Consider the following 16990-nt stretch of genomic DNA (forward strand, 5'->3'; position numbering starts at 1 on the left):
GAGAGGCAGAATAAACATATATAAACATGTTGGTGTTACTCAATCAAAATAACTGGTTGCATTAGCTTGTAAATATATAATGCAAGCAAATACAGTTAAGGAGACATGATGAAAAGGAATGATTTCACAACTGAAATAAGGTATAAGGCTAAAGTTAACCATCGTTTTAAAACAAACTGCCGAGCTGCTGAAAATGGTACCCACCAGTGGGTCGTCCGATGTCATGGGGTGCGCCTCTGACCCCACAGGCTGGCTTAACTGGAATGTGGCCCAGACACAAGCTACAGCTTGGCAGGCAGAGCCAACAGGAATGACAGCACTCATGAGTCTGAGCGACATCTAACGGAGAGCGTATTTTAGACAACAGGAGGAGGTTTCACTGAACTGAGAAACGATCAGGCTGAGACCTCTGCATTACTTTGTCGGTGTCTTTTCCTTTGCCTGCCCATTGGAGCAGCCCACGTAAGCCGTTGGGACGCAGGCCCAGTGCTATTCTGCACTTTCTATTGAATCCAGGTAAGTACTTAGGAACTAGAAGGGAGACCTGATAAATAGGAAGAGACTGGGAAGAAGCAGCCAGGGGTTGAAGTCCCATGTCTAACCTTAAATTTACTCTCCGGACCGCGTGCAGAAGCATCTTTCAAAAATGGAAACCAAATCGCACCATGGATTTGCTGAACACCCGTCAGAGATTTCCCACTACGCCACTCCTAGCACTAAATCCAAACTCGATAGGGCCCTATGCCCTGGCCCCTTCCTACTCTCCAACCTCACCTTTCCCCTCGCCCCCTTGCTACGCCGTACACATCAAGAGCTGTTTCTTTCAGTTTGGCAAATGTGCCCAGCTCTTTGCACAAAGGGATCCTTTTCACTCTCAGAGAGACTTTCCCTCAGAGCACCCGGTGTTTTCCTTCATAGAAAAATGGGTCACATTCATTGTATTTATGTTTGAAGCTATTTGACTCAAGTCGCTGGTGCAGAGGGGCTGTAAGCTCCAAGAAGGCAGGAGCCACGTCAGGTCTGTTCCTCACATTTCTGGCCTCCTGGCACGGGCCTGGCTTTTAGGAAGTGCTCCGTCAGTATGTACTAAGTGAACTAGTGAACGACGTTCTTGGTCAAGGCTTTTCACCTATGTCCCCGTCACCTCCCCCCATTTCCTCATCTGTAAAGTAATGGATTTCGACAAGGTGTTCCCAAAGACCCGCTTTAGAAACCAAAGGAGAAAAGTGTTAAAAGGGCAAAGAATGGCCAATAGGAGGGAGATACACAGGTTTACGAGAGAGAAAGAGCAAACTTCCAACTGGGTTTAATCAAGTGTATGCCAAAAGGGGGGGAAAAAAAGTCAGGACTATGAGATAGTAATAGTGATCCAAGATTAAATAAAATGTCCAAACAGTTCCAAGAAGCACTTAGATGAGAATGATGGAGAAACTTAACCTTGGCATTTAAAAACTAAAGAGCTACCTGTGATGGCACCTTGCTCTTCAAAGGCAAACTCTACCCCTTCCATCCCCCTCAGCATAGCCTTCAACAAATTGACTGTTTCTCCCTCATACAGTTTCTATGTGAATTCTGGGCAAAGACAAACAATTCTGGAATACCCACTGGCTTACTTTTCTTCAACTATCGCACACTAACTGTTATCAGAAAAGCAGCTAAAAAGCATGCCATTCCCCCTTCCAGGTGTTCTTTAAAGCTCCCATTACTGAGACTCAAATCTGCCTGCACACAGTGTACTGAACTGTCTGAGGGTAACTCTAACCTGCGGGCCCCAGAGTCCATGGCCCCAAGTATCTTCCCTCCAATTTCACTGTCTACATCTAACTTGTTCTAAACTCATTGACCTCGTCAGTGAAACCCAAACCAAAAATGTTTCCGAACTCTTATCTACCCTCTTGAATGCTTCCATCACCAGGCTGATGAGAAAGGGTTGGGATACAAACCGCTAGTTGGGCTGTGACTATTGTATTTCTCAACATATTCCCCACCAGGGGGTAGGCACAAGAAGAAAATGCTCTCTAACAGAAGGCTTGCTGCCTCCCACCTCAAGGAACTCTGGGCTTTCCAATGCCCAGCCCAACACCACCAAGCAAAACACCCACAGCTATCTACCTCCCACGGCTTACCGAATACCAAATACAAGCGCTGTCCTAAATACACAAAGTTGCAGACATATAAAAACACTCCGACTTCCCCAACAGACCAGAAATTACATAGCACCTTTCAGTAATATTCTGTGCAACAGCCCTCATTTTGGAGGTGGATAAAATAAATTAACATTCTGAGGACTCCTAACAATTTCTGGCATTATACCCTATCACATCTTTCCAATTCCTACTCCTCGCTCACATCCGGAGTATTGCTTTACCATGTTTTCAGGAGAGGCTGTATTTCATGGACCCCCCAGATATCGTTTATGCTGCTTCAGAAGTGGCAAACATATTGAGCATTTAACTATGTACCAAGCACTTTACTAAGCCTTTCATATGTATTACCTCAGTTAATTTTACAACAATCCTAAGAGGTAGGTTTTATCTGTTATTCAGGCAGCTAGTAAGAGCCAGAATGTGGAGGTTCACCCAAGAGATATTACTGTTACAGAGTTAAGGCTATTCTGACTCAGAGAGGGAAGTGACTTGAGCTCTGAGCTGAATGAATCTGGAGCATGTAGCACAGTGATTCCTCTGGATTATACTCGCGAAAGCCCATCACCCAAGTTACATTAATGACCACAGACCCACCTATCTCACAGTCTTTATTTCAGTACTAGAGGCCCGGTGCACGAAATTCGTGCATGGGGGGGGGTGTCCCTCAGCCCAGCCTGCACCCTCTCCAATCTGGGACCCTTCAAGGGATGTCTGACTGCCCTCTCACAATCCAGGACTGCTGGATCACAACTGCTTGCCTGCCTGCCTTCCAGATTGCCCCTAACCACTTCTGCCTGCCAGCCTGATTACCCCCTAACCACTCCCCTGCCAGCCTGATTGATGCCTAACTGCTCCCCTGCCAGCCTGTTTGCCCCTAACTGCCCTCCCCTGAAAGCCTGGTCACCCCTAACTGCCCTCCCCTGCAGGCCTGGTCCCCCCCAACTGCTCTCCCCTGCAGGCCTGGTGCCCCCCAACTGCTCTTCCCTGCAGGCCCGGTTGCCCCAAAGTTCCCTCCTCTGCTGGCCTGGTCACCCCTAACTTCTCTCCCCTGCAGGCCTGGTCCCTCCCAACTGCCCTCCCCTGCAGGCCATCTTGTGGTGGCCATCTTGTGTCCACATGGGGGACAGCCATCTTTGACCACATGGGGGCAGCCATCTTGTGTGTTGGAGTGATGGTCAATTTGCATATCACTCTTTTATTATATAGATAATGTTAAGTAGAGGAATCCTCACAGCCCTGGTTCTGTTCCAAGGTTGTCATGTCTGTTCTAGGCTAATTCTATCATGTAAAATAACCAGTCCATTCTGTGCTTCATTCAGTTGCGACAGCCTGGTCATGGGCTCAGAATCCAGAGTAAACTCCTGGGAAAATCCAGAATCAGTGTGGGATCTACTGCTCTACCCTCTTCCTTCCTAGCAGACCATTCCCAAAGGATCCACAGGTCCAGGTGGTCTTCAAACATTCCCAGAAGGAGTAAGAGAGAACAAAAGGATGGAGTTCTCAACCCTGGCTGACCATCACAATCAGCTTTGAAAAATACAGATTCCCAAGCTTCACCAAGCCAACATCCTGGTTCACTTGGTAAGTGTTCTTAACAATGCACTCCAGCTGACTCATGATCACTCAGGTGGGACAACTGGACCAAGACATTAACCTTCATTATCCTGTTGCCTTAGTTTCACTTTCTTTCTACACTGTTTCTCTGTCTTCGGCATATAAACACTTAGTGTTCCTAATTTAAAAAATATTAGCAGCAGCAAGAACAATAAAATCCTTCCTCTCTCCGACCTTTCCTGAAGTTTTCAGTGGCTCTTCTCCTTTTCTTAGCCAAGCAGCTTAGAAGAGTGGTGTACGCTGACTCTCTACTTCTTCTTCTTCTTAATTGATTTTAAAGAGAGAGAGGGCGGGAGAGGGAGATAGAAACATCGATAAAAGAGAACATCGATCCGCTGTCTTCTGCACGCCCCGTACTGGGGACCGACGTGCAACCGCAACCGGGCACGTGCCCTGAATGGAATGGGTGACCTCCTGGTGCATAGGTGGATGCTCAACCACTGAGCCACACAGGCCGGGCTGATTCTCCACCTCTTGCCATCCCATCACTTCTCACCTGGTCACTGTGTTTTTTGCCACAGCCTCTCCCCACCACCCTCTCCACCTCTGGGGGACCTTTAATAGTTTACCCTGGTTTCTCCTTCTTCCAGGCCAACTACACTTCCATCCATTCTGCACAAAGCTCTCTTGTCGCCCCTGCTTCAGAGTATAAGGTATAAGTCTATCAGTTGGTTGATTTCAAGCTAAAAACAAGTAAAAACAAAAGCCAAATCCCAAACAAAACCTTTAGGCTGATGTATAAAGGCCCATTAAAATCTGGCTTAACGCTATCTTCATTTTCTGTTCCTTACCCCCTCTTACACAGTGATCCCTGCTATCTGCAGTTTTTACAGATTCTGAAATGGGAAAAGTGCTTGCCACAAGCCTATCTCCTGGATAATTCCTATTGTCTTTTAAGATACAGCGCAACCTCACAATCTGGGTCAAGTGCCACGGCTTATCCTTATCAAGACAACACTTAGCACTGTATTGTACCTGTCAGCTGATTTCTTCCTCTTCCTGACTCCCCCAATACACACACATATACAACTTGGCTGTGAGCTCTCTGAGGGTAGGAACTCTCCTAATTATCTTGCCATAGTACCATGCGGCCATACAGCTGTCAGCTGAGAGAAGCTCTTTATGAGGGAGTGCGAGGAAGGGGTTGGGGTTCATTCTGGGTCTCAGGCTTCGGTGAAAAAGTAAAATGAAGCTGCTATTAATTGACACGAAACATGAAACATGAGCCGAGGAGGAGGTTTGGGTAGGAAGAGAGATGGTTATAAGTTTGGCTTTAGTCATAAAGGGAGTGAGTATCAATAGGCAGGATGCGGTGGTGGAGATATCTCTCTTCATCTTAAGCAGTCTATTGTAGGGAAGCCACTGAATTAGGAGTTAGGACACAGTGTTTAGTCATGTCGACAGCAATAGTTTGTTGTTTGACTTTAGAGAGATCAGTTAACTTCTCTGGGCCTGTTTATCAGCTGTAAGATAGAGCAGATACTTTCTTTGGTAAGAATGAGACAAATGTATAAAAAGGTTTATGAGGCACTAAGAAGCGATGGGTTGATTTTCTTGTGTACAGTGTGTGTTTGGACTCAGCAAAGTTGGTTTCATGAGAATGACACTATTCACCTGCATAGTCTGTGTCACTCTATACACCTGAGACATTTATGTGCTGACTCACATCCACATTTCTTTCTTCACTAAGGTTCTTCCAAAGTCTTGACTATTCCATTATAAAAGCGAGGTAACAACATTACAAAGAAAATCCTAGTTTGTTTCGTTCATTCATTCACTCAATAAACATTTGCTGTGTACCTGTTATGGGCAAGGCACTGGATTTTTATTTTTGTGTGAGCAGTAGGCACACAAAAAATAAATTAACTGGAGCAGAGGGTCAAGTAGATGTCCAATATAAAAAATTAAAATTCTATAATAAGATGAGCCATAGAGTAAAGTAATAAACAAGAGCTGTAGCTGGCCCACCACAGCCTTTGGGCTCTCTGGGCGGTGGCTGGGGACTCCGCTGAGACTCTATCTCTGCCCGTTTCTCCCACTGCTCAACCCTGCTTCCTTCTCTTTCCCCACAGGCTGCCAGTCCCCATCTCTTAGTCAGCCTCTTGGTAACCCTAACAGACAAGCTACAACAGACAAGGAATTCTACAACAGACAAGGAATTCTCATCTTTGCCAGAGGGACGGTGGCAAAGAGGTTGGAGGAATGAGCAATATTTTACAAGTCAGAGAAGGCAGGAAGTGCATCTTAGGATGAAACAATAATATGAACGAGAGTATGGAGGAGGGACGGAGACTGGTGATTTGAAGAAATGAAAGTGATTCCCAGAGGGGAGAGCTCAGAGGGCTTGTGAAGGAGAAATAGGAACAGAAGATGAAGTTGAAAGGCCTTCACCTTTATCTTAGAGGTAAAGGGGAGCTGCCAGAGGATTTTGAAAAGTAGAGTTATAGAGCAGGTATTTTCAAAATACCAACAGTATGCAGGATATACTGAAGAAAAAAAAAAGAGGGAAGAGAAGCAGGGAAACCTTTTGGGACATACTAAATAATTATTCCTCTAGAAAGGCAATGACGATCTAACTGTGTGGCATCCGCAGTGCAGAAGCCAAAGGAGACTCAAGAGACATCTGTGAACTACAAAGTCTGAGCCAAGTTTCCCCTTCAATCAAGAGAGGACAGAGACCTATGTCACAAATCAGTGTGATGAGCAAGAAGAGGAACACACAGGTAAGTGCCCAGGGAGGGATCTTGTACACAGTAAATACCTGACAAACATTCACTCACTCATGCTTTTATTTGGTCACTGACTCAAGGTTAGTCAAAACTGTTAAATAAAACCTGGAGTTGTACTGGGTGGAAAAGGCGAGAAAGAGTTCCCAGTGTAACCAGGATGGGGGTACTGATCCAGATTGGGAAGTAAGTTTAGAGGAAAGTTTGTGTTTTGTTTAATTTTTGAAATAACAACAGGACAATCATAGAGAGATGTGTGCCCTGAAGTTGATTATACAATAAATAAACCCAGAGATAGGTCGTGGGTGGAGATGAAGATCTGGAATTGAGCAACACGTGGTGGGAGTTGAGACGCTGGCTAAATTGATGACATTCAAGGAGGTAACAGTGATGTCAGGACAGTGGAGACATCGACCCTTCGGGACAGAATAATGGAAAAGGAGCCGAGGAGAAACGGGAAAGGACTGAGCAGAGAAGTAAGAGGATAATGGAAACCAAAGGATGACAGTGAGAAGTTTACATGTCAACTGCCACACAGTGGTCAAGTAAAACTGTGGAAGGGTCATTTAAAATCTTTCAAGGGAGCAATGATATAGTGAAAAATTGGGACATTCTAAATGTCGAAGTGGAGTAGATTCATCAATTCAACAATATTATGTAGTCACTGCTACAGTGATACAGAAGTATATTTATTTACATACTAGAGGCCCGATGCACGAAATTCATGCAAGGAGCTCGGCCCTTGCAGCCCGGCTGCCTCACAGCCCTGCCCACTGGTCGTTTGGAAGGTCATTCTGCCATCTGGTCTAATTAGCATATTAGCTCTTTATTATATAGGATGCACAGAAGAATGTTCAGATACTTTGCTAAGTTAAATAGGCTGTATCCATTATGATCATATATAGTATAAGAGAGTATCCCATATACTAAAAGCCTAATATGCAAATTGTCCCCTCGACTGGGAGTTCGAACTAGAGTTCGACTGCTCGCTATGATGTGCACTGACCACCAGGGGGCAGTGCAGAACATGGTGGGCACCGGTGACACGGCACTGGCAGTGGGTGGCAGAGGATGCGCTGCTGGCTCTGATGGGCCCTGTGGTGGGATGGTGGAGGTGAGTGGGCGGTGCCAAGCCAAGGCAGGTGTTAGCGGGGCCCAATCGCCCTGCCAATCATCCTGCAGATGGCGACCTGTGGTGGTGGCAGGGGCAGGGCCACCTCCTGGCTCCCAGGCACTGAGGGAGCTGGGCAGGGGCCCAATGACTCAGGTGGAGGAGGGGTGCATGGGGGCCCAGGGGCCCAGGTGCTGCTCAGGGCCCAGAGGTCAGCTGGGATCTACCCTTCCACGCCAGACGCTCATGCTTCGATCGTCGGCCAGGCCTAGGGACCACACCCATTCACAAATTGTGTGTGTGTGTGTATGAGAATATATGTGGCAAAAAATCTTGTAAAAGCAGTATATAGGGTTGCTGTGAGAAACTATAAGACTAGACTTTGAAGTAGATCACAGTACAGGAATAGAGCATGAAGGGGATCAAGGTGAAGAAAAGGGCTGTGTATTTAATTTTGTATTAGTGTATCTCACACACACACACACACACACACACACACACACACATGGAAACGAAATCACACAACCTTGAGAAACCTGGGTTTCTAAGTGACTGAATAACAGTTTTTAGATATTATATAAATAATTGCCACATCTTTTATGGCGCACATGCATCATGGAGCTGGGGTAAGTAGGCATGAAAACAAACCAGAAATTCCTAGTTTGGTTGATTTTTATTCTTTTAATTGTACTTTTTGGGGGCAGAATGCATCTTCTCACTGCATTGGTATTAGTACATTTAACAGCTAACTTCCATAGTATTTTAAAGAAAAGAGAGGAACCTCCATAGCACATGGCCAATGTTTGCCATTCATAGAAGGAAGTGATGAATCCACGCCAGCCTCCAGGGCCCACCTGTACCTCCTGCATAGTTAGTGCTGTAATGTGACTTGCAAATGCCCCTTACACCCCATGAATCCCATTTCTCAGTGAAGGCTGCAATGCTACCTAGATCCAAGTTTGCAACTTCAAATGCTCTTTAAATCAAACACAATAAAGTCCAGATACTTTTTCTTTTGGTGAGAAAGACGAACTCCCAGCTCCACTCTCACCTCAATTGCATAACTCAAGAGAGCAAGAGGCAACTTTCCTTGGACTCTTCAAATAAACTCTCTTTAGGGATCAGGCTATGCACAAGAAAATAGCTCAGCAGGAATTGTGAAGAAAAAAGAGTGAGAAACTAGGGATAAAAGCAGGAAAGAACCTGAACGAAACATTACCAGTACCGTAATATAACACATGCACTGTCAAACATTAGTTATTTGAATGGAATCAGGGACAAGGAGTCAATTTAGAGAGTAGAGATCTGGCAGGAGTGGTTTTAAGAAAAAGAATACACATGTGTGTTGGATGGATGGACATATGACCTAGCTTTGGATAAATGAACTTAAGAATCGTTTACAATTTATGTGAGCCTGTTTCCAGCAAGTCTGAGAGGCAACCTGAAACTGTGTTATCAATTAGGGACTCATTGATGGATTATATACAGTCTGAAAGGGCCTGAGGCTGGATATCTTACAGATGTAAATATCAGACATGTGATAGCCGATGAAGTACATTAATTCTGCTCTGAAAAGGGGCATGAGCTAGAGAGGAGGAAACGAAGGAGCTCTGAGGTCACCCTTCAGCATCTACCACTCCTCTCCTGTTACAAATGATTGCTCAAGAATGTGGACTTTGGGATGCAGCCACTGCCTGGTGGAATGTCACACACTTGACGTGCAAGCAAGTCCGTTCTCAAAAACCTGAATATTGCCAAAAGCTGCTTGTAAATCTAGCTACGTCCACTGTGCTGAGAACAACTCCTGTTAGGCAGTATGTTATACTTGAGACGTGCTCTGAGATATAGCAAAATTCAACATCTCATCTTTATATAGCACCACCCTCACGAAACTCTTCCTTGACCACATAGAAGATGCTTAGGAAATATTTGTTCAATGAATTTTTACTGCACTTATTCATTCTAGTTAGTAGGTGGGAGGCCATTACCTGGCAGAAAGAATGGCTTCTGTACTTACTAAGAAAAAGGCACAATAATGTGACTATTAATGATGGAGACAGATCTCAACAACGTGCTCATTAGAAACAGATATAAAATAAGGGAATGAGGATATAGCCACGTCGGCAGCAGCTTCCGGATCCTCCAAGGTCTGGCTCACAGAGATGAGTGACCCAGACAAGGGAGCATCACTCTGGCTCCCAAGTGAATGTGCAGCCCCTCCATCTGCCTCAAACTACCTTTCTTACTGTCCCAACCAGTAATGGAGCTTCATCTAGAACTTTAGCACCAGACAGGGTTGAGTATCAGGGACTTGCTATTAAAGGTACTATCTACCAGAAAGGAATAAAAATGCATTGCAAAGTAGTTTACAATTCCTTCTTGTTTTATTTTCTCCCTGATTATAAAGCAATGCATGCTTAGTTTAAAATTAAGAAAATTGGGAAGTAAAAGTAGCTCAGTGTTTGTTCCATCACTAAAAAGATGCATGCTATGCAGTAATTTTTAATTAATTCAAATGGCCCACAAATTAACATGTATTATAAAAACTTTAACTACACATATTAGAGGATTAAATTGTGCATTTCTGGGACACATTTAAATCTGATCCTGTTCAAAGTTTGCTTCAATCTCAAGTCTTCAGACCCAGCAACATGTCTTACACGTTACTGTGCAAACATGAAGTTAAGGGGGTAAATACTAAATTTGGGAACTAGGAAACTCAAGTTCTAGCTTTGTGTTCTGTACCCACTATAGACGCTTCCATAATTCATTTCTCTGCCCTTATCTACTCTCTTCAGTTAAGTTTTTTTTTATGAAAATGATTTTTATTTAGCATCCTTTCTAGTAGCAAACCAAATCTGCTCCAGAAGTTTTCCAGATTCTCAGAACAATAAAAATAATGACTGAATCCATTATGTATTGGTCTAGACCAGTGGTTCTCAACCTTTCTAATGCCGCGACCCTTTAATACAGTTCCTCATGTTGTGGTGACCCCCAACCATAAAATTATTTTCGTTGCTACTTCAAAACTGTAATTTTGCTACTGTTAATGAATCCTAATGTAAATATCTGTGTTTTCCGATGGTCTTAGGCCAGTGATGGTGAACCTATGACACGCGTGTCAGCACTGACACGCGTAGCCATTTCTGATGACTCGCGGCCGCTAAGGCGGCCGCATGCCAAGGATGAAACATTTGCTGCTCCTGAGGATGAAACATTTGCGAAAAAATGTTTTTTTCCTCAAAGTGACACACTACCCGAGTTATGCTCAGTTTTTTGGCGAAGTTTGACACACCAAGCTCAAAAGGTTGCCCATCACTGTCTTAGGCTCTACAGCAGCAGTTCTCTTGAGCCTAAGACCATCGGAAAACACAGATATTTACATTATGATTCATAACAGTAGCAAAATTACAGTTATGAAGTAGCAACGAAAATAATTTTATGGTTGGGGGTCACCACAACATGAGGAACTGTATTAAAGGGTCGCGGCATTAGAAAGGTTGAGAACACTGGTCTAGACAATGTGTGCCTCGCTGATTTAGGTTGGACCACTTAGCTAGCAGCTAGTTTTATGACGTTTAAAGCTTATAGTTCTCTTTCCAGACCTAACAGGTTGAGTTTGTGGATACAATTCCCAAAGACTACAATTCTTCCCCTGAACCGAGATTGGCTGGGGCTCTAAAAATAAATATTCTGGTCCTCTGGCTTTTCTCTTGGGTTTTACATGTTTGCAAGAGACCTGGAATTTGGGAAATATAGTTCTTCATATTTAAGGATTAGATCCTTCATCTCTCTAGCAATAAAGGAACTCTTAGGACCCTTCTGAATCTTTGATTCTTCCTTGGTAATATCCGAGAATTGAGGCTGGTAGGCGATTTCTAAAGTCCCTTCCAGCTCTGAAAAGGTGAAGCCTTTAGGTTCTGAGGTCCAGCAATCAACAAGTGTGAATAACAAAACCAGAGGGTGAGACATATAAACGGAAACTCCAGGGCAAGAGAGCAGAAACAGTAGTCACTTTGGAGTTGTGTACATACAGGTGCCCTGGAAGTTATTACTATTACATATAACGGAGTTCCACTGGGACCAGGAAGGAAGTTCAAACTCAATATAAAAAGCATCATGACACTGTACTTATCACTAGAAAAGCTCCTTCATAATTCTTCCAAAACACTCCCCCAAATTAAAAATTATAAATAGGAAATACAAATGAATTCAACACCTCCTACTGCAAAGATAACTGAGTCTCTAAAATATCCTTTACAGCAACACATGTAAAACTCCAGCAAATGAGACAACGAAGAGTCTAGCAAGGTACTATAGAGTACATGCTCAATGCATGGCAGCTCAATTTTCTTCCTCCTTTCCCTCTTCTGAATGTCCACGTTCCAGCAAGAATCATCCACTTTTAAGTACATATTTTTCTTTAAAACTTAAAAGAAACTGTCTAAAGCGATACATCTATTCATGTACTTAAAGTACTTAAATGTGGTGCAATGCAGTTTATTTGTATAAAACTCAAAGGTCACTGACCTGAATTTAAGTCTCGTCCCGGATTGAAGGCCCGGCTATTCACAGTAGTAGAAAGTCGATCACAACTAATTGTTCTAGATACATTGGTATTGAAGTTGCCATCGAATCTGAAAGAATAGGAGAGAGTTGGCAATATTTATTTGGTGGTTATTCAATCCAGAAAAACAAATCAACAAAAATAAGAGTTCATACTGTATATAATTAGGTCAGCTCCTAATCAGTAAAATTGTGATTTAAAATTTTAAATATTAAAAAAATTACTGCAGTAGAGTTTGGGGGGAAAAAAACAACATTTGCATCTAGAAAGTTTTAGAAATCAAGTTCTATTCTAAGGACATGAAGAAATAATCACCCTTCAAATCAACTTTTCTTCCATGAACCTGAGTGAGGCACTATTGATAAAATCATGCAGAAATAGATTCAGACTAGAATTACAAAAATACAGACTTGAGCTCTGATGTTACATATGAAACAATTATGTAAATTATCCTATCTGAAAAATCAATGACCAAGAACCAAAATAGAGAGAAAAAATAGGAGAAAGAATGGCTATGGAGTAGGAAAGATCTAGATTTGAATCTCTGCTATTTCACTACTAAATCTATGTTACTTGGACAAAATTGTTTTAATTTTTCTGACCCTTTCTTCTTATCTGGAAAAAAAAAAGGAATAATAAAACTTATTTCCCAAAGCTGTAAAAAAGATGATAAATAATGTACCAAAGTTCCTTTCATTGTACATGACATACAGCTTGCACCTTCTAGACTGTAATGTAAATAAGACCAAGGTCTTTTCTGAGATCCAGCGGTAGTACAATGCGAGTACTAAAGTTAAAACAACGTTAGTGCTCTGGCCAGCAGCGGATCAATGAATACCAGTGCAATCAATGACTGATTTGTCAGCGCTACCAACAATCTGCAAGAAAATAACAGGAAAATGTACCAACTCTGTCACTAAGAGTATTTTTAAAAAATATATTTTATTGATTTTTTACAGAGAGGAAGGGAGAGAGATAGAGAGTTAGAAACATCGATGAAAGAGATACATCGATCAGCTGCCTCCTGCACAGCCCCCACTGGGGATGTGCCCGCAACCAAGGTACATGCCCTTGACCGGAATCGAACCCGGTACCTTTCAGTCCACAGGCCAAGAGTATTTTTAAAAGAGAATTTTAACCCAGAAGTAACAAAAGAGAAAAAAAAAGTGAACTTCAAATAACCCATTTAGGATTTCAGATACTGGGAGGGCTTATGACATTTCTTGGACCCCCCCAACCCTGATAAATTCAGTCTGAAATTATGTTTTTTAAAATGTGTGAAAATGTGTCCTCAGATGATAAATGCCATTAATGGAATTCCATTACCACGGGTAGAGAAGCTATCTCACCTGTATCACCTAGAACAGTGGTCGGCAAACTCATTAGTCAACAGAGCCAAATATCAACAGTACAATGATTGAAATTTCTTTTGAGAGCCAAATTTTTTAAACTTAAACGTCTTTTAATGTCTCTTCTTCAAAATAAACTCACCCAGGCCGTGGTATTTTGTGGAAGAGCCACACTCAAGGGGCCAAAGAGCCGCATGTGGCTCACGAGCCACAGTTTGCCGACCACGGACCTAGAAGAAACAATCCTAAAACTCTAGATCCACTTGAGTTTGATGATCTGTTGATCACATCCCATAATACTTAAGAGCTGCAAAACTGAACAGATTGTATAAGCAAGGGGCTAGGTTTTCACAGGGTATGCTGGGTTCCCAAAGTTAAACGTTTTGTTTTGAAACGTATCGTCTCAAAGAAGAAGGTAACCTTCCGTCCAGCCTTTAAGCCAGTACAGAATTACATCAACATCGTCAACTGTGCCTCCAGGGACACAGCTGCTTCACCAGCGTGGTCACTCTTCCCTGGACCTGCTCCAATTCGTCTAGACCGGAAGACCGCTGCCTCGAAAGCCACAGATGAAGAGAAAAGAAGACATTCGTACATCAGCAGCTGGCTGTTTGCCTGCCGGCAAAGCAATATAATCTCACTTTCCCGCTTTTGTTTTGCACTTGACCTTTGGTAAAGCGAGAGCAGCGTCACACAAGTGACTCACCTGCTCTCTGTGCTCTAGATGCCCTCACATGCTCTTAATAAGACCAGGTGACATGTAGGCTATACGGTCTGCCTGAAACTCACATCTGGACTCTGCTGTACGAATTACAAATCCCTTTTAGACCTACCCATTTCACAGGTGAGAAAAGTGACATGAAGGATCACACAGAAAGTCAGGGACCTAAAAGGAACTTGAATCCCATCACTGGACTGCCTGTCCAAGGATGAGCCAGCGACCACACTGCTTAATTGAAATGACACATAAGGAAGAACTTGCTCAGAGGGGTAACTCAAGAGTCACTGGAATTTTCTTCTGGTGAGGTTTACACTTGCAGAGAGCCCCAGCCTCCCCAAATGAAGTCTCCGCCGTCAGGACCTGGGCGATCAGCCCCTCCCCCTGAGAAGGTCGAACGGAGCACACTGAGATGCCCTGGGCCTTTGTGCAAGGAAAGCTTGCTCCTGGACTGGGGAGACCAGGGAACTATTTTTATGGGTTGTTGTCTGTACTGAAAAGATCATCTGTAAGAGCTACAAAGAAAATATTTTTATAACAAACAAGATGGAAGAGACTCATTAACAAAAGCAGGTGCTCAGCAAATATTTGTCAGTCATAAAAAGGCTTCACTGTTGCCTGTTATCGATAATCTACCCAACCTTTTCCCCCCACTATCTCCCAACCTATAGTTCTGACCAGACCAGTCCCTCAACTGCTGGACCCCAACTGTGATGCTCTCCAGTGTCCGATGCACCCACACAAAGCCCACCTCTTCACATCCTCTTCCCTGAAAATTCTCCTGTCGGCTCTAGCCTATGATGACGACGCCTACCTCCTCCAAACTGACCAGCATCATTCTGCGTCTTAATTCTAGGCTTGTGTCTCTTTTCCTATTTTTTCACATTGCCTTGAAATCAGGCCTAACATAGTGTCATCATAGTTGATGCCCATTAGGCCCAGATCGATTGGATTAAGATTCCATTTATACCAACAACATACTAATCAATAAAAGTTTTAAAATAAGATCTATAATAAAAGTGTAACATGCTAATTAGACTGGACATCCTTCCGGACGACCTTCCAGACAAAGCCGGGGCTGCCAGGGCCGAGGCAGAGGAGGCGGCTGCCACAGCAGGCAGGGGCCAAGCCCCTTGCACAAATTTCGTGCATCAGGCCTCTAGTTTATTATAAATACTAACGAGCAAATTATCTTATTTTGCCTTCTCCGATTTTGTTATGGAAGCCTCGTGGTCTAAACCCTACCACGCATACAGCACTTGAATTCCTAATTCTAAAACTTCTCACATAGCCCGGCCAGCATGGCTCAGTGGTTGAGTGTCAACCTATGAACCAGGAAGTCACGGTTGACCTATGAACCACGAGGCTTCTATAACAGGGCACATGCCTAGTTGCAGGCTCAATCCCCAGTGTGGGGCGTGCAGGGGTAGCTGATCAATGATTCTCTCTCATCATTGGTGTTTCTATCTTCCTCTCCCTTCCTCTCTGAAATCACAAAAAATATAATTTAAAAAAATAATAAAATCTTTCACATAAATAAGAAGACTTAGTTCCTCCAGGTGGACTGTAAGTTACTTGAGGACTTATGTTTCTCTCTCAGGTCTAGCACATTGCTGGGAATGTGGACTCCATCAATCTTCATTGGGACTGACTAATGAGGAAGGGCAGAGAGCTAAGTCACTGGAGAGACCTGAGTGTTTTAGTCAATCACATTCATTGAACATCTCTGGTGAATAAGGCACTGCCACCCTGGCAAAGCATGATTATGTCACTGTCAGGAGCACAGGCCGGAGAAGTACACAGACATGGACTAGAGTTTGGATTTAACCCTACCAGACCGCTGTACCGATTTTTCGGTAATTTCTGAATCTGCCGCTATACCGCTGTACCTAATTTTTGGTACTTTGCCTAGTACCTATTTTCTACAATGTCTCCAAGTTCCATCTTATTCTAACCACTTGTTTGCATGTAACTAACATTTTTCTATATCATGTTGATTTTTTCTCTTTAATGCTCAGGAGCCCAGGTATAGGGGACAGCTAGGTTCAAGGCCTCAGGTCTGGCAGGTTTAAATTGCACACACACACACACACACACACACACACACACACACACATATATATAATGCGTAATATGCTAATTAGACCGGACATCCTTCTGGATGACCTTCCGGACTAAGCTGGGGCTGCGAGGGAAGCCCGGGTCCCAGGTGCCTGCTGGCGGCCGGAGGAAAGTGCAGGTCCCAGGTGCCAGAGGGAAGCCGGTGCTGGCAGCCAGGGGAAGGAAGGCCTACTCTTGCACGAATTTCGTGCACCAGGCCTCTAATGTATGTGTGTGTGTATGTGTATATATATTGGATTTCCTCATCTGTTTTCCTCATCTATAAAACGGTCCTAATAATAGTACCTATTTCATAATGTGTTAAGAATTAAATCAGAAAAAGGTTCTTAAGAGACTAGTACATAGTAGACATTTAATAAATAATAATAACAAGTATTGAATGTCTTAGTAATGCTACCAAATGCTTATCATATGTCAAGTATCTTTCAAGTGTGGTGCATGGATTAACTCATCTAATCTTCTCAAACTCTGAGGGAAATACTATTATTATAGCCATTTGAAGACTAGGAAACTGAGGCAAAAAAAAATTTAAATTAAGAAGCCCAGATTCACAGCTGGGGCTTAGCAGAACCAAGATGCGAACATATTTCCTGGCCAGCTGGTGTGGCTCAGTTGGTTGGACATCATCTGGTGCATG

The 16990-nt window shown here is 43.4% G+C and overlaps 1 protein-coding gene across 2 annotated transcripts in view; it reads right to left on the reverse strand.

Moving 5' to 3' along the window:
• CACHD1 (cache domain containing 1) overlaps positions 1 to 16990 on the reverse strand; it is a 238354-nt gene that overhangs the window by 72959 nt on the left and 148405 nt on the right. For both annotated transcript variants that reach the window (XM_079777692.1, XM_079777691.1), the window contains one exon: positions 12129 to 12235. In XM_079777692.1, coding sequence (XP_079633818.1) covers positions 12129 to 12235 — 107 coding nt within the window. The remainder of the gene's footprint in view (positions 1 to 12128; positions 12236 to 16990) is intronic.

Source organism: Cnephaeus nilssonii (assembly GCF_951640355.1).
Source record: "Cnephaeus nilssonii genome assembly, chromosome: 7".
Classification (NCBI taxonomy): Eukaryota; Metazoa; Chordata; class Mammalia; order Chiroptera; family Vespertilionidae; genus Cnephaeus; species Cnephaeus nilssonii.